The sequence below is a fragment of the Amaranthus tricolor genome, chromosome 6, assembly GCF_026212465.1.
Source record: "Amaranthus tricolor cultivar Red isolate AtriRed21 chromosome 6, ASM2621246v1, whole genome shotgun sequence".
In the NCBI taxonomy this organism is placed as follows: Eukaryota; Viridiplantae; Streptophyta; class Magnoliopsida; order Caryophyllales; family Amaranthaceae; genus Amaranthus; species Amaranthus tricolor.
This window is the reverse complement of record NC_080052.1, coordinates 25,933,297-25,956,725: the sequence shown is the minus strand read 5'-3', so window position 1 is coordinate 25,956,725 and position 23,429 is coordinate 25,933,297. Positions and strand designations below refer to the sequence as shown.

The 23,429-nt window shown below is 33.4% G+C and overlaps 2 protein-coding genes across 2 annotated transcripts; both read left to right on the top strand.

Moving 5' to 3' along the window:
* Window positions 1–1,641: 1,641 nt before the first annotated feature.
* Window positions 1,642–11,544, top strand: LOC130815105 (putative GPI-anchored protein pfl2). Its single transcript, XM_057681456.1, has 10 exons — window positions 1,642–2,014; window positions 3,910–3,953; window positions 4,307–4,424; window positions 4,514–4,631; window positions 5,796–6,409; window positions 7,058–7,328; window positions 7,411–7,696; window positions 8,783–8,938; window positions 9,911–10,387; window positions 10,912–11,544. The coding sequence occupies exons 1-10, from the start codon at window positions 1,831–1,833 to the stop codon at window positions 11,179–11,181; spliced, it is 2,538 nt and encodes an 845-aa protein (XP_057537439.1). The 5' UTR covers window positions 1,642–1,830; the 3' UTR covers window positions 11,182–11,544.
* Window positions 11,545–13,517: 1,973 nt separating this feature from the next.
* LOC130815222 (uncharacterized) lies at window positions 13,518–22,625 on the top strand. Its single transcript, XM_057681610.1, has 8 exons — window positions 13,518–13,671; window positions 14,038–14,974; window positions 16,840–17,025; window positions 17,124–17,215; window positions 18,236–18,295; window positions 18,395–18,464; window positions 20,860–21,063; window positions 21,995–22,625. Exons 2-8 carry the CDS (start codon window positions 14,282–14,284, stop codon window positions 22,370–22,372), a joined length of 1,683 nt encoding a protein of 560 aa, XP_057537593.1. The 5' UTR covers window positions 13,518–13,671; window positions 14,038–14,281; the 3' UTR covers window positions 22,373–22,625.
* The last annotated feature ends 804 nt before the right edge of the window (window positions 22,626–23,429 follow it).

The window sequence follows — 23,429 nt, the reverse complement described above, 5'->3', positions numbered from 1 at the left end:
AACTCCTAAAGGAGAAGCCCCATAAACATGACCTTACAAATACAACTTTTAATCCAACAATTAGGGAGTTTTTAGCTTTTTGCTAACTCACTGAGATCAAGAGAGCTATTTATCTTTGCATACTCCATGAAGATTGTAGGCTTGTAGCACTCTTTTTTGAGTGACTCTTCTTCATTGAATCATTCAATTATAAAAGACCTCACGTTTAAGACATTGCCTTTATCCTTTAGTGTAGGTGAGATCCACTCTCTTTGATTAAGCATTAACTAAGGCAACGAACGGTGTCATATAGGAGTTATTTGGTGCTCAATGGATGTTATTTTGACATCGTTTAATGCTGAGACAAATTAATACAAGGAGTTTAATTTTAAGTAAATGAAATTTTAATATCTAAAATGTCAATTTTAACCTCTAAAATGACATAATAAATATTTAAGGGAAATTATCAATGATATCTTTGTGTTTTGGTACTTTATCAATTTTAACTTTCTTTTATGTTTTGAATTATAAAATAAAAGAAAAAGATAAAAGCTTAACAGTTCTGGACGGAAAAAGTTTAAAAAGGTTACAGTTGTAAAACGCTCAATAGTACGAGGGTACCATTGATAATAAAAAATTTTAGGGTACCATTGATAATAAAAAATTTTAGGGTACCATTGATAAAGTGCCAAAAGTCAGGAATATTATTGATAATTTCCTATTATAGGAGTTATTTGGTGCTCAAAAGATGTTATTTTGAGATCGTCTAATACTGAGACAAATTAATACAAGGAGTTTAAATTTAAGTAAATGAAATTTTAATATCCAAAGTGTCAATTTTAACTTCTAGACATAATAAATATTTAATAATTAAAGAGAGTATTTGATCAATTTTAAATTATCTTTATCTCATGGTAAAAACATCTTAAATAAAAATTTATTTAGAAATCAATGTTTATACTTTATAGGATAATACTAAAATATAAATGCTTTGTTGCCTTCCCATTTTGAAACCCTACCTCTTCCTCAACTCCAAGTATGCCCTCTTTTCTTATAAAGCGCGTCCATCAAATTCCTTTTTATTTTTTTTTTTATTTTTTTTATTTTAAAAAAATCTTCTCACTTGTCAATAATTATTCGGCCTTACCCACAAACAAAATCCACAAAACCTAATTTCTTATAATTATATCGTATACGGAAAGACCATAATAAAATTCTATATTATGCTGCCAGAAAGTCTCGTATATAGTTGGTTTACCCTATTTTAGAGTGCATAAACTAATTAAGTAAAATTATTAAGAAATATTTATTATATTTAATTTGATTTAATTTAAAATAGTGTGGATTAAATTTTTACTTATTAATATTATTATTATTAATATTAATAATTTAATTCTTTATTCATTCACAGTGAATAATTCAAATTAACTTTAATATGAAGCTCACATCCATATTTTTTCTTTAATTTGTATAAAATGGGATATTAAGCGCATATATATCTAATACGTCTCTTGAAGAAACTGTCTCTCACACCAATTTGTGAATATTGAATTATTAATAAATGATCAAAATATGAGATTATTCGCGGATTAGTAAAAGATTTGATTATTAATATAATTTTTTTTATAGTATAAAATTTAATAAAATAAAATTAAGCAAGGAGGGTTTTCTATTTGTTTTTAGAGAGAAACAATAACCTTCCCTCACTTGTTTCCATCAGCCATCCTCCTTCCATAATCTTATTCAGTATTACCAAGCAGATTCTTCTTCAATAGCAGCCTTAAAGAGAGAAAGAGGATTAGGGTAAGACGAAGAAAACCCAGAAAGTGAAATTAGGGTTCAGATCTAAATATGGGGAGTGGAAGAGGTAGCCATAGTAATGGAAGTGGAGCTGTGAATCAAGTTCCTACTTCATCAAAAAAGATGATACAAAACTTAAAAGAGATTGTTAATTGTCCTGAAGCCGAGATCTATGCGATGCTCAAAGAATGTAATATGGACCCTAATGAAGCTGTTAATCGCCTTCTTTCTCAAGGTCTTTTTCCCCTAATTTTTTGTTAATCTACTTCTGCTTTTTTGCGGTTGCGTTAATAGGGTTTTGATAAAGGAGCCCTATTTTTGGTCGGCAATTTTATGCTGTTAGGGTTGGGAAGTATCAATTTTTTTTAATGTTTTCTGTATTGGGTTCTTTTAATTTTTAGGAGTAAGTAGTTTGTGGTTTTTCATACCAATTTTTTCGGGGACTTTTTCCCCAATTCTTAGTATAGTTGTTCTTTGCGATGAACAACTGATGGGATTCCTTAAAGGAATAGTTTTTGGCATATTTTGAATTTTTGAATGGTTAATTCTGAGTTCGAGCAAGATTTAGATTTTCCATGCTCTGAGGAAGATTCAAACTATCTCAATGTTTTCTGTATTGGTTTATACAATATTTTAGGAGTGAGTAGTTTTGTGGGGTTTTGATATCAATTATATTTGGGTTTTTCCCTATTCCCTAGTATTTTTTCTCTTTGCGATGAACAGCTGCTAGGATTCAATAAAAAACAGTTTTATTTTATTAATTTTTTGAGTCCAACAATTTTTTTGGCATATTTCTTAATATTTGAATCTTTATTATGAGTTGGGGCAAGATGCTGTACTTGTTGGGGTTTGTGAGTTTATTTTGTCTCCAAACTCCGGCTTGGATTGTATTTGTGTTCTATCCTTTTTACTGGTTCCTATGTCTTGTTTTGTAACACAAATTTAGCTTTATCTGTTGGTGGCTTTATTTTTTTTGTTCAAACAGTTTCTCTGAAAAGAATTCCATAAATAAACCTCTTCCTTTTATGGTGTTTTGTTGATAGTATAGATTTTTTAATACCAATATAAGCTTTTTTTTTTTGTTTCTTTTTGGAAATGTTAGGTGGTCAATGCAAGTTTTTATGCTTTTGAATTTCACATATTGTGTTCAGAGGATCTTTTATGCTATGTTTGGAAACAGGGAGAAAGGGAGAGGAGGGAAATGAAAGGATGTCATTTTCTTTTATATGCATACCAAAAGGGGTGGGGAGGGAAACAAACAGAATTGAATTGGATGGATTCATGCACATTGTGTACTATTCAATAGTGGAAAGGTTTGGAAGGAACTTCCTTCCCTTTCTTTTCATTTTAAAAATGTTATTCAAATACACCCTTAGCTTCAATTTCACTAGGGGACTATTAATAATGGAGAGCATGCTTTAGTTTTCAGCTACAACATTCTTTTTATATACTCTTTCCGTTCCATCATGTGGTTACATTTGTTTTTTGTACGGATTTTAAGCATAATTCGAATCTCAAATTTTGTATAAACACACATCATTATAAATTATAAAAAAATCTAGTAACATTTCACATGGATATATGTTTGAATTTCTCTCTCCTTGTATGTAATATTCTAAACATAACCTTCGAAATGAAACGAATTGAGTACCATATCAATATGTTTCATGGGGAAACAATTTTCTATGTTGTCGATGATTTGTAATTAGGAGCATATGAAACTGTTTTTGGCTTATTCATGGTATTGATCATTTATCATAATCACCATCACAAGTTTTTTTTAATGAAGACTATGTTTTATTAGTTGCTTTATGTGCTTGCATTGATCTTATTTGGAAACTGGGTATTAGTGCTTTAGTTTATTTCTATCTAAGACCCTGTTTTGTAATTACTCAACCTACTTTGTTTTAACGTCATTTGTCTTTATAGGTATTTGATGGATGAGTTGCTTTTCTTGGTGTTATTGGACTTCCATTGGCGCTTATTATCTAAAATTACTTGGTTGCTTATTTCCTAGATTCATTGTTATTTGCATATTGAGGACGGTTTTCAATTTTGTGGATCAAATAGCTTTTATAAACCTCTGTTTGCATTGAAGCTTTCCCTAATTTGAAGTTATCAATCATGCAGATCCGTTTCATGAGGTGAAGAGAAAACGTGAAAAGAAAAAAGAGGTGCGTTTACAAAAGACATAAACATTTGTTACTGTTTCGAAATTTTGTTTTTACTACCTTTTGCACGTTAAGATCCTTGGCTTACACACGGGGTCCATGCTTGTATGCCAATTTCTTCATTACATTTATTTTTGTTCAAGGCGTTTATACATGCAAATGTACTGTAGGTTGTGATACTTGTTTCTCGATTCTCCCTAAAGTTGTATAGTTGTTTTTCGATGATCCTAAGTTATTGATAGGTGTCATTTTGCACACTTGTTTTGGGATAACAGATTTCAATGGCTCAAGTGTGTTGTAGCTTTATTGTACTTGTGTGCACACGTTTGTTTTAAAAGAATGTTTACTTTTTACAGAGTAAGGATGTTGGTGATTCAAGGGCCCGCGGCTCTAGTAGCACTTCTATCAGAGGTGGTAGGAGTGGGACGGATCGTTATTCCAACCGCAATCATACATCTACATATGGGTCCTCGGGTAATTACTAGTTTCCATTACTTTAGCTATGAATGGTGATCAATATTATATAAAGAATGTGTTTTTGATGATTGGCTTTGTTATTCTAGACTCTGCTGCTTCACGTGGTAAAACTGCATATAAGAAGGAAAATGGACCGACACCTTATTCAAGTTCTGCCATGGGTGTTGCAGGAAATAATTTAAACAGGTGGCAACCACCTAGCAGGTACATTTTCCCTGATTCATGATTCTTATTAGTCTTACCATTTTGGAATATGGACCATTATGGGGCATGCTCGTTTTTTTCAATCTAGTAGTTGTCTCTTTCTACGCCTGCACTTGTGTCTGTAGTGTGCTTTGTAGCATTAAAGGGTTGACAAGTAAATAGATACTTACGTATATTATGTACATATGGCTTGTAGCTTGTAAGCAATGGAAGCTTAACTCTGCACACATTTCAACATGTTGCTCACTACTGTTCTTTTACCTTGTATATATAGAAATGAATAGCCTAATTGTTTTACCTATCAAATATAAAATTAAAATTATATGAAGCTTTTAAGTAAGGAGGATTTGCAACAAACGAATCATATAATTGCAAAAGAGAGTTTGAAGAAATGAAGAATTTGAAAAAAAAACTATAGGCTTTCTTTGGTAAATAGAGGTTTAAGACCACTTTGGAGGATATAGATTGTTGAAAGTGTTTGGTAAATAAAAAATTGGATCATTTGAGGGGAGGATTAGGCTAAATCCTCCAGTTTCCAATTCATTTTTTATATACCGTGAATAGGAGTTTTGAGATAGAGGATTGTATTTTTGGAGTTAAAATTTTTTTTGACAACTTATGAATGTACTACTCGAACAACTAAAATATTGAAGTCTTTCAATGCCATTTTATTTCCTCAAACAAATAAACTATTATCTATTAACCATCACTTAATTTTACTAAACACAGTAAACTTATTAATTCGACACACTATATGCTTGCTAAGCAACAAGCGTGAACTTGGAAGAGAGGGAAAAACAGAAGGCAAAATTAAAATTTTTGGGATGAGATTATTTCCATGAAATTCTAGCTGTCCAAGCTCACATATGGAAACCACCAGGATTGTAACAATATTGTTGAATTTAAGGGCCCTTGCTGGCTGCATGCTCATTCCACCTTCGGTTTGTCTTCTATTCCGTGATTTGCTCTGGGTATTCAGTTATTAATGTGTGAAATAACTTTGTCTTCTTCTATTCCGTAATTTGCTCTGGGTATTCAGTTATTAATGTGTGAAACAACTGTCTAAATGTCAATAAATTGAGAATTTATGTAATGTGAAATTTGCTTTCTTGAATTGTCTTGTAAATGATATTAACTCATTTGGGGATGATATTTTTGTTGCAGTGATCCTGTCCAGGACAAAGCATGGTCGTATAATGCAGTTGATACAACAGAAGCTGCACCTATGTCTTCTGGATTTCAATCTGCATGGTCAGGCACGCCTGGTCAAATGTCAATGGCCGACATTGTTAAGATGGGAAGACCGCAAGGAAAAACCAGCAGCACATTAACCACATCTCATCAGCATGCTAATAATCACCCTCCCTTGGCATCTTCTACTGTAGGTGCACCTCACGATTGGCATACATCACAAAATTATTCTGCCGAGGTCTTAGAAGTGAATGCCGACTCAGGAATGTCTAGATCTGCACCTCCTAATGATGACTGGCCCCTAGAAGAGGAACCAACAGCTGCTAGTGTCTCTGCCGATGTGGAGCCCCCTGTAGATTCTGAACAATATGGTGACACTTATGATAGGACAAACCAACAGTTTAGACCTCAAGATGATGAAATTCGATTTGAGGAGGACACTGTTGCTGAAAATGCACATTCAAGTTTTGTTCAATCTATTCCCGACTCTAATCAAAGTATACCAGAGGATTACTCTGGCGGTGCATCTGGTTTTGATAATGAGATATACCAGAACATCAGCTCACACGAGGCTCACCGTTTAGAAGGTACAGAATGCATATAGTGCTGCTAAGTATTTTCTTAAACTTTTGTTAACATTTAATGTGGGAATGTATCGAAGTATACCACATTTGAGTGTTGTGGTTCCGACATGGGTATTTGAATTAAAATGAAGTGTCGTAGTAACATAGCTTTAGTAGCAATGGGGCAACATAATGTTAATGTGGAAGATCTAGGTCTTATTCACTTCCAAGTTCTTCCCCCCTCTGATTTTTTTTTGACATAATACATTTTCGAGTTGAGGAAATTTAATATCAAAGAATCTTAGAAGTTAGAAGCATAACTCAGTAAATATTTTTTTTTTCTGAATCATGTTACTCTAGTGAGACTTGTACTTTCAGAAGGGGACTGGTACAAATTGAAAGGTCACGGGTTCGAAATCTGGTGGGATCCTGCCCTGGAACCTTTGCTTTGTGCATCCACCTTCCCTTTTAGTGACACTTTTACTTTTCCCCCGTGTAATATATCATATGACAAGGGATAGTAAGGCCTAAAGGATACGAGTTTTACTAATGTACCTCAAAGTTACCTATAATATCATTCTGGTGTTCTCATTGGTCTCTTATTTTTTAGTCTAGTTCTGCTTACTTATACATTCTTTGAGACAATATCTTTTGGGTCTGGTTTGACGACAGTTGAAGGCACCAGTGCATCAGTATCATCTGTGGCCAACAATCTTCAGAGCTTGTCTTTGCCAAAGGAAGAGGAAGACTCCCCATCTGAAGAAGATGGTCCTGCAGTGAAAATCCCAGATCACCTGCAAGTTCAGTCTGCTGAATGCTCTCATTTGAGCTTTGGTAGTTTCGGGTCAGGATTGAATGCTCCTTTTCCTGGTTCTTTTGGTTCAAGAGCTGTGCAAAATAATGAGGAGGCTGCTGTATCTGCTGAGGTCCCATCTGTTGCTAGGTATTCAAAGTTTTGAAGTGTACCTATCATGTTCTACGTTAAATATGATGTCTTATATGTATTTTGTTTCTTATCTCTGTAGAAATCCTGATTACTACGAGGAGGAACATCTCAGAACTACACCAGATGTAAATATTGCGCACGCTGCTCACAGAATGGGTGGTAGTTCTGACAATTTCGATACTCCATCAGTTTCACAGACAGATATGTTGAAGCAAGAGGCTACTGAAGTTGGCCAAGCCAATCAATACGCTTTCCCCTCATCCTCTGCCAACTATGCATTTGAGAATAGCCAACAGTTGAATACGTCCTTTGCAAACTCACAAGCAAGCTCTCAGATGCAAGGTCTTCCTTTTTCAAGTGTTATGGTGAGTATATTACAAACTCTGCTGTCTCTTACACCTTACCCCCCATCTCTTTATAAATATATATATTAACGAGGTGTTTGGTGATTGGCTTTTGAAGGTATCTTATAGCTATTTTAATTGTATTTTGTTTATTTGACCAGTTCTGGCTATTTCCAGCATTTGGTGAAACCACTTTTTACAAATAGCTTTTGATATCAATTTTGAGAAGCTGCATATTAGTAGCATTTGTGAGAACTTTTCAAAACCTTAACATGCACAGAGATATATATATCCTTATAAGTGTAAATATTTTTATCAATTTTCATGTCTTTTTTGAATCTTCAACTACTGTTCACCAAACATCTTAGTTTGAAGCTAAGATAGCCCTTGAAATGGCCTAAACATATTTTTTCTACCCCTTTTATTATGATGCGAGTAGCATCAATATTGTAGATTTGGATAATTTTACAAGTTGACTGATAGTCTGATATGATACGACGTGTCATTGTTTTTGCAATTTGATTGGGGTAATGGAACAGCGCAACAATTAATAAAGAATTTTATGCCTCATATGATGGAATATATGACCTTTTGGAAGGTGAAGGATGTGCTATAGGTCTATGAACTACTCTTTTGTATGGGGCTTTTCATTTCTTATTTTGAATGTCTTATCTGTATAAAGTGCAATTTGATATTTACTGTTATGTTTGTTTGAAGAAGTCATTTGTTAGACAACTTATAAATTTATGGTGAGTTACTTTTGATATTTCTGGGTTTGAGTTTTTGGTTAAAATGTTAAATGCTATTCTATTGAGTTTTTTTTGGTTAGGTGACCTCAAAACAACTTCTCTGAGTCCCTCTCCAATATTCTCTCTGCATGAGTATCTTGTTTATTTTTCCCAGTATTCTGAATTTCATAAAATATTGTGATGTTGTCTTGCACAGAAGCTATAAGCATCTTATCAAATCAATGATTTACCAACCTGAACTTCATAATAATATTTATTTTGTGAAAGCGTGAAGAATAATACTCTCTTGCCTTACGGTGCAGCATTCTCTATTTTCTCCTTGCTACAAAATCCTCACAATTTTGTCTTCTGTTTGCAGCCTTCAGACTCTTTCCCCAGTGCACTATTGGCATCAAATGCGCAGTCCCTAAGGGAGGCCGAACTTGCATATTCTTTCCCCATTTCACAATCCATGGCTTCTAAGTATAACAACTCTGTCTCATCTATTGGTGGTCAAACTGTTTCAATGGCAGAGGTAGTTTTTCACACATCTATTCACTTTTGCACACTCGATACTGATGCTTTGCTGGTTGTGCTTTGCTATCACTCTATGGTCACTTTAAGATGCCATTTTTCTCCATGGTGTCTGCTATATTTTGATTATAAATCTGACTGTTTACATAACTTACGTTTCTCTAATATGCTGGCATTTTGACACATAATGTTCAGTGAGGGCTTTTAATTTCCTTTGTGGTGGTGGTTGTTTTTTATAACCAAATTTCATTTTGGTGTATTTTAAATTTTTATTTGATCAGAGGAATTGAAGGCTGAGTGCCTGAGTATCTAGAAGGCTTTGGCTTAAGTTTCTTTTCATTGATTATTTATCTATATTTTAAGTCAAGTTAAACTGACACATCTTAATTGGCGGATGCGTCAATAGAGTGCAAGTTGGCTACATGTTGACCCATAGGGTAGAAACAAGGCCACATTGCATTGCATTGGCCATATTGTAAAGGTATTAAAAAAATGAATTGATATTTCCTGGATTGTAATGTAAAGGTGTAAAAAAAACCTTGTTTTGAGCCGTTTCGAGAAATATTTCATGCTTCCAGCCGATATTTGGCGTTAATAACCACTTCACTACCGTTATTGTTCATTACTGATATCGCGACTGTTACCGCAGTTTTGCATTGTGTGTTGATTCCATTTTTGGGATTAAGGCTTTGTAATTGTTATTTGTTACTCTGTTTATGGACGTTAGTGCTTTCTATTACTGTTTTTGTTTGCTGTAAATCAGGCATGGTAATGGTTTTTCTTATCATTGTGACCCCTATCGTTTGGGATTAAGGCTTGCATGGTTGTTGAATCAAGCTACCTTTTCCTCATTTACTCCTTTTCATATATTCCAACATTAACTGGGAATTTCATTCTCGGACTTTAAAAAGGCAGTTGCGAGTTTTTTAAATTAATCCTGATAATTGTTATTTTTTTGTTGATCTGCCTATAGGCACTGAAGACCGGCAACTTTGCAGCTTCCCAGGCAACTCAGACACTACCTGGTGGCAGCAGCATCGCTGGTGGGGCTGCTCTTCCACAACATTTGGCGGTGAATCCATACTCCCAACCTTCGGTGCCAATGGGACACTTTGCCGCTGCTAATATGATGGGTTATCCATTCTTACCTCAAAGCTACGCATACATGCCATCTGCGTTCCAGCAAGCATTTGCTGCCGGTAATAGCGCATATCCTCAATCCCTAGCGGCGACAGGTGTGCTTCCCCAATACAAAAATAATGTATCTGTAAGCAGTTTACCGCAAGCAGCTGCAATTGCCTCCGGTTTTGGAGCGTTCGGGAATTCAAGCAATATCCCTAGTAACTTCCCATTGAATCCTCCTAGCGCACCAGCAGGCACTTCTATAAATTATGATGATCTTTTGAGTTCACAATACAAGGATGCTAGTCATCTTCTCTCTTTGCAGCAGGTATTTTGTTTCTCTTTTTTTAGTTTTTGGTTCCACTTTGCCTTTTCTCGGTTTATCTTGAAGGATCTGAAATATTGAAATCATGGAATGAGGTTGAGATAATTTGATTTTTTGTAAAGCATATGCGATTAGAGGCATGAATGTGGATTGAGTGTTAATTAGTAGTAGTAATCCAGATCCAGAATTAGGTAGTAATCCAGAATTTGCCAGTTATTTCGCCTTTTCGCTCAAAATAGATAAAAAAATAGCCTAAAATTGACCAAGATTCACTTTTATCGAATCGAGATTCGCGACACTGATTCCCCCTAAATTAGTCCACTTTTATGCTTGTTTTTTCTTGGCGATCCTGTTTATATCAAGCGGGTGAAGTCGCCATCCCATTCATATTTAAAATTTCAGGGTAGAGATGAAGTGATCTGTCTAAAATACATAAGCTCTGGTTTATTGATATTTATGTGGTGTTCTGGTTCAATCTCGTAAAATAGAACATAAATGTGAAATCTCCTGCAATTTGAAAATTTCAGGGTCCTGGGTCGAGAACACAATCAGGGGTTCCAGCGAGCACGTATTACAACAACTTCCAGGGGCAAAATCAACAGCCTGCTGGATTCCGTCAAAATCAGCAACCGTCACAACAACACTATGGACCTCTTTCAGGGTATCCTAATTTCTACCATTCACAAAGTGGGCTGTCGATGGATCACCAGCAGCAAATGTCAAGGGATGGTTCCCTCGGTAGTTCCCAGGGACAACCGCCTAAGCAAACCCAACAGTTATGGCAAAACAGCTACTAATTATAAAAAACGCCGCCTTTGCCGTTCAAATTTTTTAGGTTCTTTGTAGTAGTACTATATGTCCAGAATCTGGCTAGAATATTAGGGCCTTGAATCTGTACTGGACTTAGGCTACTGCTGTCCTGTGCATGGAGAGGTTGTACTTTACCCTTGTTCCTTCTTTTTGATTTTCAGTTTGGCTAACGTAGGAACGGTGTTGATGTGTGCTAATTCGTAGTCGATCTTTGTGTTCTCGTTCTCATTTAGTTTCGTCATCCAATAGTGAAAAGTTTCTTTCTCAATTCTCAATATCTCCGTTCTTTTGCATGACACTTTCTATGTTTTTTGGTGTTAGGATTATAATAGATTATTATGTTAAGTTAATTTTTATTTATGTGAAGTTGCGGATGCTATTTGCTACTAAAAGTTAATTGAAAACCACCTTTTTATTATCACTGATAAGAGCAACGGTTGCTTACATTCGATCCCCTAAATAGGTTTGAGTAGTTTAATGACAATGCATTAAGGAAATGTTTTATTGTGCTTAGTTAGGAAAATTTGAAATAAATAAGAGAAAAAATAAAAAAAATTAACAAAATAAACTAAGTTTTAAACTTATTTCAAAGGTAAGCGTGAAATTCTCAAACCTGAGGTTTGGGGTTGTTCGTAGTTATTAACTGCGAACAGGTCAAAAAAGGCAAAATAGCTGTTTGCACTTACTAACTGCGAACTATTTTGACTTGTTTTTGTGCAGCATGTTGTTCGCACTTACTAACTGCGAACAGGTCAAATAGCTGTTCGCAGTTAGCAAGTGCGAACAGCTAGTTTATCTTTTTTGACCTGTTCGAGCAGCCTCAAATCTCAAATTTGAGAATTTCACATTTACTTTTGAAATAAATTTAAAACTTAATTTATTTTGTTAATTTTTTTTTTCTCTTATGTATTTCAAATTTTCCTTAGTTAGCATGTAGTGTTCGGCCCGGTTTGGGCATGAGTTCTTCCTTGCTTAGCAACTCCAAAGTTGTCTTACAATTTAACTTGCAGCTTGATATGAACTTGGTCATGAGCTTCTATCAGACTAAAGTTTATTATATCCTCCGTTCTGAAATACTTGTTACATTATCTTTTTTGACACTATTTATCGTTTTAATTTATTTTATATATTACGGCTAATGTGTCAGAAAAAATAGTCAAGTTTAATCTTGTTTGAATCGTGTAATTGCATATTTTTATAATATTAACTTTTTATAATTTTTAGACTCGTATAATTCAATATGCAGATGATCAAAATAATGCATTAGATTGCGTATAAAGTCAAATATAAAATTATAGTGGAATAGAGAAACTACAATACTGAAAATAGGAACAATGAGTGTTGGATAATATTTTTTTGACTTATGTGAAATTTTTTGTCAAAAAAGATTGTAAATGAAAAAGATATAAATCATATATTGTCGAGTACGTTTATACTTCACTCTAATGAAGGAGATTAAATTGCTTTTTATTTCACCTGATTTTAATATAAGTTAATAATTTATTGAAAGTTATTTATGCATATATTTTTTGAAGTAAAGCTATATATTAATAGTCTAATATTTCCCTATAAAAATTATACTGTTAGTGAAAACATGTATTTTCATTGAAAGTCAAATTGCATTTTTTTAAAAAAAATTTCACAATAATAGTAAATTGTCAAAATTATGAGTGATAGTTCAAACTTCACTATATGGACATACGATAAAGAAAAATTGTGAGTAAATATCCTAAAATTTTAAATATTTGAACATTCAAAAGTATATATGGAGATAAAAAAAATTAAATTTATTCCTTACTGAAATAAAAAAATATACTTATAATAATTCAACTAGAGTTAGGAATCTTTTGATTACGAGTAACTAGATTATACCGTATAGTTAATCACTTTTGTCTTTCTTTGAAGTTCTGCTTCCCCTTATGCACATGAAGAGTGAAAGATGGGGAACCCTTTCTAAAAGGTGTGCCTACCTTTCATGCTGATGCAAATCAGGGATACGATTCTCTTATTAGTGGTACTCTTTGTACTGTTTTGTTCTGGATTAATAAATATTTTTTTTCTTTTTCCGAAAAAAAAGAGTTAGGTCCATTATTAACTTGTCTTCTCTCGCTATTATCTAATGCCCTTAAATTATTAAGAACAACTTTATTTGTTTTTTAGTTTATGATGAAAAAAAATCTGAAATTATTTTAAATGAAAAAAACTCTAATAATAATCGCAAATAAAATTGATAATATTTACAAATTTGGTCAAAGAAATATTTATAAATGAAAATATACCTTAATTAATGATTAACAATTAAAAAAAAAATTCAAAATATGAAAATGCTCCCACATTGAGGAATTTATGCTGGATTGCCTCAGTTTTCCACATGTTTCCAGTTTCCACCCCTTTACTAGTCTTGTAACTTGTTCTTCAATTCTCCATTGTAAGCAGTAAGCTATTCTTCCCTTTGTGTTTGTTGCTGATTCTTTCTGGTAAGTTCTTTACTTTTCTTTCTTGATTAATTCATTTTTTAATTCTAGATTCCTGTGCCTTTTCTCCTTTTATTTACTCATATCATGTAGTTGCAGAAATGCCCATTTCACTGTCTCAACTTTTTATGAAATTTTGATCTTTATCTTTTTGGGTGAAATTATAATATGTAATTCATCTAAAATATTAAATATATAGTTCTTGTATTATATTTGCTTTACACCACCTTTGAATTGCTGAAGAAAATATATTTTAAAAATCTTGAGATTATGAGTGTACTTAATCAAGGGTTTTCATGGGTACTTACTGTAAACATTGATTTCTGGAGAAATAGGCTGATTATATATATTTTTTCTGTATTTTATCAGGTAATAAAGGGTGGGGATTGGGTTTTGAAATTGGATTTATCCATTCTAGTATGAATTCTGAAAAAATTGACTGACGAGGAGCTTTATGGTATTGACATGAACAAGGATGCAGTGAGCATATTTTTAGATCATTATAATGATGGGATTCTGACATCCTGTGACAACTATATTTAGAAAGGATTTCTTACTCCTTTCCAGTTTTAGAAACATTTGGGATTTGTGCTGTTGTTAAATATTGAACAAAATGAGTCTTAAGAGCAATGAGGGTTCAAACCATAAGAGAAACCTTACATCAAAGCCAGAAGTTTCAAAAAATCATAATCATAGAGATGCTATACCTGGGACAAATCTGTGGACAGATGGGCTTATTTGTGGTTTTGAGTATCTGCGAGGTCGTCGTAAAATGCAGAAGCAGAAAACTTCATCACAATATCCTTACCCAAGAAAGTTGGAAACTGATGATTCTCAGAATCAGAAGCAAAGTTTTACATATGGAGAAACTAATATTAGTGGTCAAAATGGGATATATAATCAGGATTCTCTTTACCATACAGAGTTAGGATCTTATCATTTTCCTGTTTTGGATGATCAAATGGGTAACCAAGCTAGCAAAATAGATCAGTTCTATGAAAGCCGTTGGGTGCCCATTGGTTGGAGTAGAATATCTGAACTTGTTAACGAAGTTCAAGTAGATGTTGATTGGGCATCTCAGCAATTTGAATTTATGGATACGGAGGATGAGGTTACGGTGGCAGAATTAGCCGCCCCGTATTGGGAAAGACCTGCGGGTCCTGTATGGTGGTGTCATGTAGATGCAACTCACCCTAATATTACTTCATGGCTTAGCAGTGCTCAGTGGTTACATCCAGCTGTTAGTATTGCTTTAAGAGATGAAAGCCGATTAATAAGTGAACGGATGAAGTACCTTCTCTATGAGGTGACACTTTTTTCTCTAGCTGATAATAAATTGCATCATATTTGTATTTAAGAATCTGTTTATGAATGGATTTATTTGTTTACAAGATTGTTACTTGGAGATAATATCAAACTATTATGATGGGAAAATCTGCTAATCTCTTCAACGAAGTAGGAGCGGATATGTATATGAACTAGGAGGGGGATGGAGGACATAAGATCATATCTTTGCAAGGCTGATGCTATCTACTTGAATATACAAATTATAGTATATGCAAAATGATAAACTTGCTAAAAGCCGTAAGTTAGCTTGATTGGGTCCTGTGACTAGTGTCAAAGATGTGAGTCCATAAGAGAAACCCATATGGAGCTTGTGTTGGCTGTCAGCCATTCCCTTTTGAACTCGAAATTCGAATGGGGCTGCCAACTGCTTGAAATAGTGTTTGTTAATATTAAAGTTTTTAATTTCTATTCAAAAGTCTTAATTTGATGCTTCTATGGAAAATCAGACACATTGGCTATTGTCTATAATAGATTTCTTAATAGTCCTGAGAAGTCTTAATTTGAAGCCTTTATGGAAATTCGCGCTCATTAGCTATTGTAAATTTTTTTACTTGGCGAGAATTTTCACCAGGCTTCCCTGCTTATTACTTTTTAAACACATTTCACTTGTCAATATTTGTGTTTTTCTTACCTATAATTTTACTCTTTGGAGTCTTTCTGTTGCTTGAATGAATTCAGTATTTACTTTATACAATTTGTTTGTTTTTACTTAATGGATAAGTACAAACTGTAAGAAAATTTGCTCCTTTATGATATTCCAAATTTATGCTTCTTAGTTATCTTTCTTGTTGTAGCCCACTCTCCAACTCCTTGCTCCTTCAAGTAAAAGTTGAACCCATCAACTATTTTTTAAAAGTAATTTGCTTTTAATAGACATAAGTAGCAAGTGTTAAGTATGCACATCGTATATTCTTCATTTTTATTACTTTGTTTTGTGTTATTTAAAATTTGATTGTTACTAGAGAATGCTAATTGTGGTGCTGTCACTTCACAATCCCAATTAGAACATAGAGTTATCTATTAAGTATGCACTTTATATATATATATATATATATATATATATATATATATATATATATATATATATATTTCATTTTTATTACTTTCGGGTTGATTGGACTATATTAAAATGACTCATTAAATTATATGCACTTCTTATTTATGTAAAGTTGGTATCTTGGTGATAGTGTTTTCTACCATGGACCGATAAAAAAAACCTTTTGTTATCACTAACATGGGTAAGGTTGCGTACATTTGACCGCAAACCTCGCATAAAAGGAACATATATTATGGCTTTGGGAAAACGAAATGTTGTTGTTGTGATCTACTCATAGAAAATGGAAATTGATTGTAAGATATATTCAGTGTTATTCAGCTATGACTTTTCTTGAACACATGTACTTGGCGGACTGAAGCCATTTCTTGCACTTAGTACAGTCTATGGCGGTGCAATTAATTATGTTAATTATGGATGGCTCTTAGCTTTGGCTGCCAAATTGATCTATATAATGTGGAAGGATTGGAGAATAGGGCTTGAGGAGTGAGTGACTGATTACGATTTTTAATTATGTTTCTTGTCCACCAAAATGAAGACCAAATTTACAAATATTGAACTTTCAAAAGTAAAAAGATGGGCTTGATTCAGAAATCAACATTAATCAAAGTGAAGTATATTACTTGAGAAATGGATACATGTGTTAGTCCATTGTATTATGATTTTTTATTTTTATTTTTTTTTGGAAAATGAGGGGATACTTTAATTGATGCTGTCATCACCTGAAATGTGCAGATTTTGATGCTGATGTCACTACATTTGTTTACCAGGTCCCAGTTAGAGTCGCTGGAGGGATTTTGTTCGAGCTATTGGGGCAGTCAGCTGGTGATCCTCTAGATGAAGATGATATTCCTGTCGTTCTACGTTCCTGGCAAGCACAGAACTTTTTAGTAACAGCAATGCATGTCAAGGGATCTGCGTCAAATGTAAATGTGTTAGGAGTGATGGAAGTTCAGGTGCATCATCTCAATGACAATTCTTCTAGGATTTATTTTCTGTTCATGTGAATCACATGTAAATGTTCTAAACTGATTTTGTAATTGGTCTTCCCCAGGAGCTTCTTATTGCTGCTGGTTATAATGCACCAAGAACAATACATGAAGTTATTGCTCATCTAGCCTGTCGTCTTGCCCGTTGGGATGATAGGCGAGTTTTCAGATTCCTAATTATTCTTCTAGATAACGAAAAACATAATTAATTAAACAACTAAAGCATGTTATGGGGGCTGCGTAAATGCAAATCTGCAGTCCTCTAGGGGGAATAGAAGTCCTGACAATATGTGATGTTGCTGTCCTCAGACTCCTCATTTCCCTTAAGACCAGCGTGTTTTACAATGAAGTGCTTGCTTGTCTTGATTTAGACATCCAAAGGAAAGGAATAGTTCGTTCCATTTTCTAGGGGATTGTAAATAACCATCTTTTATCACAAATAAAGTTGAGTATGTGATAATGGGTATTTTGATGACAAAATGAGTACAAAGTGAGTGCAATCAGTAAATCTTCTCACGTATTGACTTTCATACATGAAACCAAACAGTTACTTTATCAACAAAAGGGGTTATTTTGCAAAGTAAGGAGTTACTCTCATGAAATCTTGAAAGTATATAATGGGTAGAGTTTAGTGAGAACATGAGTCACTCTAGTGATAGTAAATGAGACGACTTTAGTGAGAAAAAAGGCGGAGCTTTGAAGATTGAAGAGGGGGGGAATAGGGGTGACTGTTGAGAAAACGCACAATTATTACGCGCAAAAAGTTCTGTTTAAGAGGTATTTCATGTCCAAAATTAAAAGTTAATTAGTACTTGCAAAAAATGTTTTTGAGAAATTAGTTTCTTACAAAATTTTTAAGTGTAAAAAGGAGTCAACGGGAGAAAATGAGTCAACTCACATAATCTGTCAAGTGGTGTTTCTTGCAGAAGAATTTGGATAAAAGGGGAATTCTTGTGGATAAAATATTAAAAAGGTAGTTCTTGAAAAAAGGTTGTCTGAAATAGTATTTTATCACAAAATCTCTTAATTTATTTGCAAAAAGACAGTGAAGTCTTAAATGCCAACTATGATATAGAGGAAATAATGTTTTATCCTATGTTGCATTACTTCATCACAAAATCTGATATTCATTTGCAAAAAGACAGTGAATGTTTACATTTTTTTTGTTGCTGTACAGATTATTTAGGAAATCTATTTTTGGTGCCGCAGATGAAGTTGAATTGAAGTTTGTGAATAGGTATTGTTCTCGCAATAGCATGTAATCATTTATAATTTACTGGGTTGTCTGTAGTTTTTTCATTTAGTTTTGATATTTTACGCAATGTCTTATGAGTAGGAGGAATAAGGAAGATTGGCATCTTTTTGGTGTGATTCTTAACCAAGAAGTTCGAAAATTATCAAGACAGGTATATACATTTCTTAGTTGATTGATGTTTACAACTCTATGATGTACCATTGTTAGCATGTAAAGTTGAATTATATTTGCGCGTATTTTGTGATTTATAAGGATGGACTGATGGAGTTCTCAAATTGTTGAAATTGAAAATAAAAAAATTAACTTTCTAAGTTAGTCAAATTTCCTAAATTGCTTGATTTTCATTTTAGTTTGTAAGCTCTCAAGAAATTTACCTTGAGAGATGCTTAGTATATTATCTGTGGATCCAATTGGCAAGATTTTCAAATCGACAAAGATTTGTTCCTTTTTGAACATAGAAGTGTTACCTAGGATAGTCATCTAATGATGATTCCATTTGGAAAAAAATTGGTATCTCAGACTGTCATTTGGTTGAGATCTTACATGTTATTTGTTTGGATGTGAGGGTGAAAGAGAGTTTGGGAGATTTGTATTTTGAACTTTAACCAGGGCCAAAATTAAGGCACCTAAGTGTGAAGCTTGAATTATGCATGAAATCTTTGCACTCTTCGTGCATGTATATTGGAGACATTGCACCATAATTATACTTAGGTCATGCAAGAAAGTATTGATAAACTGCTATTAAGGTGATATATACAGCAGTGCTATCTGTGTTTCTTGTGGGTAATACATTAAAATCCCGAGGGGCTAAGGTAATACATTTAGGGGGTGTTTGGTATGGGAATATAAAATGTAATGGAAAGGAAAATGATAAAGAGGAGTAAGGGTAAGGGTATGGGTTGTAGTTATATGTTGTTTGGTATGAAAATATAAGGGAAACACTTAATTGATCATAGAAAAGAGAATTTGTTACTTGACATAAATGGGTGGTAACAAAGTAAGGGTATCCATTACCCTTTTACCCTCAAGAAAGGGATTGGGTTAACCTAATATCATACCAAACAAATATGTGTAGTAATGGTAATTGAATCTCTTACTTAGTATTAAAAAGTTCATACCAAACACCCCTTAGAGTTTCTTTGTCTCACTCTAAAGGTCTTCGGTAATATATCTATATAAGTGTCCATGCTGTGATACCTTGTCAATTATGTTGTCTTTAGATGTTGAAAAAATCTTCCAAAAAAACACACGAGATGCAGGTATCACTTGATGAGGTTAATTTGTTCTTGCTGACTTTTGAAGTTAATGGTTTTCTGAGACTGCTAAAAGGATCGATAATTAGTTGTGAATGTGATTAACACTTACAGTCAAATTTCAGATTTCGTTGAACCTTGTTTGAGTTATGAGTTATGACTTCCCTAATCAGTTTGTAATAACGATAAAAGTATGTTATAAGTCAAATGTTTTATTCTAATATATACGACCTACTTTTGACGAATTGTGGCACCTGTGTCATGGAATAAAAACTCCCCCGTTACTTGCGTAACACCCATTACATAACCTATTTGAAAGGTTCCGCTATGTTAAATTCTGTTATGTAGCGGTTCATGAAATTTTAAGGTTAAAACGCCACGTTGACCGTAACGCCATTATTTTACTGTTATAACAATATTTCACCGTTACAACGTTATTCGTCTTTAGGTTGAAGTTTCATTAATACCCATTAAGACACTAATTATAATTATTACGATCACTTAAATTGTAGTTACTTATAATTTTAGTTAAATTGTAGTTTCATTAATTTTAGTTACGATCACTTAAATTGTAGTTACGATCACTAACTATAATTAAGACACTAACTATAATTATTACAATCACTTAAAGAAAATGATATATGGAGCCCTAAGGGTTGTATATAAGATAGAATCTTGTATTTTATTTATGTAATTTAATAATTTTTTCTTTGGAAACATAAATATTTAATTATACTTTATTACTTTAGCATTTATTCTTTTTTGGGAAGTAAAAATAATTATATAAAATATTAATTATTTTTCAATTTCTAGATTAGATTCTCTTGAAAGTTAAAATTATTAATAATAAATAAAATTTATTAATTTTTATGTACAGCCCTAAGGGCTGTAAATATCATAACTCAAAAAATAATTAACTAATAACTTATAAGTCAATTACTTATACACTAAATGCAACTATAATCTAAATGCAACTATAATAGCTGGTTGCATCTTATTGCATAATAATAGTTTTTCAACAACAAACATGCAATTATAAGTACAAAACCCCCTTTATGTGATTTGTTTTTTCAAAAATCACACCGCATTTTCCACGACACTACTACTATTTCCGCAAACACATTTGCGACCGCCATTTTTTCCATGCTTGTGGTCTCACCAGCTAGGTTATGTTGTAAAAGTATCCGAGATTTTTGCCTAAAACGAAATATCCATCTAAAATAATTTTACATTTGTACTCTCATTTATATTTCATTGTCTGTTTTGGTGACTGCATGTATTTTGTTTAGTTAGGTCATTAGAGTGAAGTGGTCACTTCATGCGAGGGAGGAGATCATATTTGAGCTTCTTCACCAGCTACGTGGGAATGCAGCAAGAGGCTTACTCGAATTGGTAAGAAAGAGTACAAGGGAAATGATTGATGAACAAGAGGCAGTTCGTGGTCGATTGTTTACCATTCAAGATGTTATGCAGAGTAATATTCGTGCTTGGCTGCAGGTTTGTATCTGTCATACATTTTGTCCCTTTCCTGGTTATTAGTTGACTTCTATGTTAATCGGACTCTTCATTTTGCTTCACATACTTGTGTCTGATCCTTGATGTTGGGAAATTGGTAATTTCGTATGGCACTTAGACACTTCATATTAGGCGTAAAATTGAATATTAGACGTATTAGACACTTGAACGCGTACTAGTACCCGACATCAGTACCGAGTCCAAGTAACATAGGTTGACTTTATGGAATTCTTAGACCATCTACGAGCTCGTTTGATTGACACGAATTTTGAATTCTTTGAAAGTTACTTCCTTTGTCAAATTTGCAATTGACACAATTTGGAGTTACCAACAAGGTGACAACCCATTGTAATTAAGTTCCTACACTTTGTGGGAATTTCTGCTTCCATGTAAATTTTTATTTCCTATGCTTTCTCGAAAAATTTCAATCAAACAACTATGGAAATAAGCAGTTGAAATAGAAAGGCCAAGGAATTAAGAGGAAACCAAACGACCTCTAGATATTCTATTTCATGTTTTCTTGTCAAGTAATTTCTATGCTACTCGCTTTTAGACCGAAGCAAATTTTAACTGCTCGTTTGGTGCAAAAAGGCAAAAATCTTGTGTGATGCACATGTGCAAGTTGCAAATTTCAATAACTTAGGCACTGTTTAGTTCACCTGGTTTTTACTAATAGTAACCGACTTTTAGTGATGCAAATCTAATTTTTGCTGATTATAACAGATTTTTACTGATTGAAGATGGTTTTTACTGTTGGAAACTAATTTTTACGGATTGTAACTGATTTTTTATTCTTAACTAATTTTTACTGATTTAACTGATTTTTTTTTTACTTATTTGGATCTCGTTAAAGTATATTGTACTTTAGGTAGAATACTTGTAACAAACCCATTGTTGCGGAATTTTGATCCAGGACCGAAGTCTTCGAGTTACACACAATTTAGCGGTCTTTGGTGGATGCGGACTTGTATTGTCTATCATAACTGGGCTCTTCGGCATTAATGTTGATGGAATTCCGGGTGCTAGTAACACACCATATGCATTTGGTCTGTTTACAGGAATTCTACTATTCATAGGGGCTATTCTGGTTGGGGTTGGCATAATATATCTTGGACTGAAACAGCCCGTCTCTGAAGAGCAGGTAGAAGTGAGAAAATTGGAGCTCGAGGAATTAGTCAAGATGTTTCAGCACGAGGCAGAAACTCATGCTCAAGTTCGTCAAGAGAATCCTCAGCAGAGTTTTCCTTCAGAGAACTTCCCGCATGATGCTGATTATGTGATAATTCAATAAGGACTCGGTTTTTCACTATGGTGTGAAGTTGACATCCACTCGGCTTTTTCGCATTTTCAAGGGTAAAAGTGAGTGAAGAATAAGGAAATTCATTCGCAACTTCATGCATGTATCTTGATATCTTACGATCGCAAAACTTGGGCAATTGTAGGATTTTTGAGTACTGCTTTCGAAATGTAAACGTGTTGATATAATGTATCAAGAATTTGTGTACATATTGTTTCTAAACTATACAAGTATCTTATGTGTTGAATGGTGTGGAGCTCAGTTGTGTTTATCTGTATGACACTCCGTGTTCGTATCGTTACGTAATAAGGTTCAAGGGATTACACGAGACTTACCATGTTGACTAGCACGCATCATCAAGTCTCTAAGACATTAGTATTGTCAGCAGATTTTAAACTAGGAGGTTAAATAGTCGATAACATTAGAATATAATTGAGTGAAGGACATGTTTGAATAACTAAAATCGATATGAACATTAGTAATTCGAACCCAAATTTGTAAAAACTTTGTCTAAATTTTCTTTTTCTTAAGGAAGTGTTTGCAAGCGCAATTTTAAAAAGGGAATGGAAATTCAAGAGTCAAAAAAAGTCTTTGGAAAGGGAGCTGCTTTAATATCAATTAATCCGTTCTTTTGAGTTTGCTATAATTTCTATTTTTGTCGTTTTAACTTATTTTGTTACATTTTTTGGAAATAGTCTAATATTCATTAATTTTTCATCCACATATTCTTCTTTTTTTTTATATCATCCACACGAATTTTTACTTATTCTCCCAATAACTTAACTACACATTTGTGCCAATTCTCTATATACCAAACTCAGAGGACAAATAACTACTTCTTCCTAAATCACTATTGTGGATTTGCGGTAACAATATTGTGATGTGGTAATGAGAGCAATGCAATTGATGAAAAATGGTCTAAATTTTCATAAGAAGGTGTTTGCATGAGCGATTTGGAAAAGGAAATGAAAATTCAAGATTCCCAAAAACAATCTTTGGAAGAGAAGGGATTTTACTTGTGACTTTATCAATAGCAATTTCTTCATCCTCT